The 1,208-nt window shown below is 34.9% G+C and overlaps 1 protein-coding gene across 1 annotated transcript in view; it reads left to right on the forward strand.

Moving 5' to 3' along the window:
* KLHL8 (kelch-like family member 8) overlaps positions 1-1,208 on the forward strand; it is a 28,507-nt gene that overhangs the window by 20,582 nt on the left and 6,717 nt on the right. Inside the window, exons 7-8 of the mRNA XM_004681140.2 lie at positions 560-728; positions 910-1,069. Of these exons, the coding sequence (XP_004681197.1) occupies positions 560-728; positions 910-1,069 (329 nt within the window). The remainder of the gene's footprint in view (positions 1-559; positions 729-909; positions 1,070-1,208) is intronic.

Below are 1,208 nucleotides of genomic sequence, written 5' to 3' on the forward strand. Positions count from 1 at the left end.
AGTATGATTTTTAAGAAATTGATAAAAAATTTTTCCCCAGTTATCATTACAATGAAATCTTCTTTCCAAGAAGAGAAATAAATGCTCACCAGAAGTAAAGCAATGGTGGTATAAAACGTATAATATAAAAATTGGTGTTTCTTTGTATGTTATAAGACATGTTCTATAATTACAATAATTTAGAAATAAAATTGGCTTCTACACAATACACCATTTCTGTTAGTTCATTAACCTCTCAGTTATGCAGCTGTGTGTGTTTTACTAATTGAATGTTTTGGACTCCATTTGTAATATTTTGTCAGATTTTCATTATTTCATTTGACCTTAAAGTAATCTTGTAAGGCCTTGTATAATAAACCCCACAGGGCTCACACTGTTACAAAATTTGGCAACCCTGTAAGCATCTATTCAGAAGTTTTGATTTATCTAAAAATAATAGGGAATCATCACTTTGAGTATAATGTGATTAAATCACTTGCATTAGCACTTTTTTTTTTTTGCTGCTGCTTTTATTCTAGAAATCAACTCAGATGTTCACTTTTTGTTATTGTCTTTGCAGGCGAGGGATTGCCTTGGCCTCCTTAGGAGGCCCAATTTATGCAATTGGAGGATTAGATGACAATACCTGCTTCAACGATGTGGAAAGATACGATATAGAATCTGATCAGTGGAGTACAGTGGCACCAATGAACACTCCCCGTGGAGGAGTTGGCTCGGTGGCTCTTGTGGTAAGTTATGTGGCAACTTGTTCATCATTGCACGGCATCATACCCTAAATGAATAAAGAAGAGTCTGGTATATTCATATCTCCAGTATGCCAATACTGATTGTACATTGTATTGTTTCATGGAATACTGCTTTCTTGCATAAATTAACTCCAAATCTAATGCCATGTTTGTTTGTTTTTAGAACCATGTTTATGCAGTAGGTGGCAATGATGGAGTAGCTTCTTTATCTAGTGTGGAAAGGTATGACCCACATCTGGATAAGTGGATAGAAGTGAAAGAAATGGGTCAACGAAGAGCTGGTAACGGAGTTAGTGAGCTTCATGGTTGCTTGTATGTTGTTGGTAAGTGGACGGTATTTCTCTAGTGTATCATGGAATATACATGTCCGTGTCATAAAACAACACAATTAAAATCACATTTTATTTAGGCTGAAGTGCATTGAGATTTGCTTTTGAGTTTTTAAGGTTTAAGGTTCACATT

The sequence above is a fragment of the Condylura cristata genome, unplaced genomic scaffold (assembly GCF_000260355.1).
Source record: "Condylura cristata isolate star-nosed mole 26May11 unplaced genomic scaffold, ConCri1.0 scaffold00012, whole genome shotgun sequence".
Lineage (NCBI taxonomy): Eukaryota > Metazoa > Chordata > Mammalia > Eulipotyphla > Talpidae > Condylura > Condylura cristata.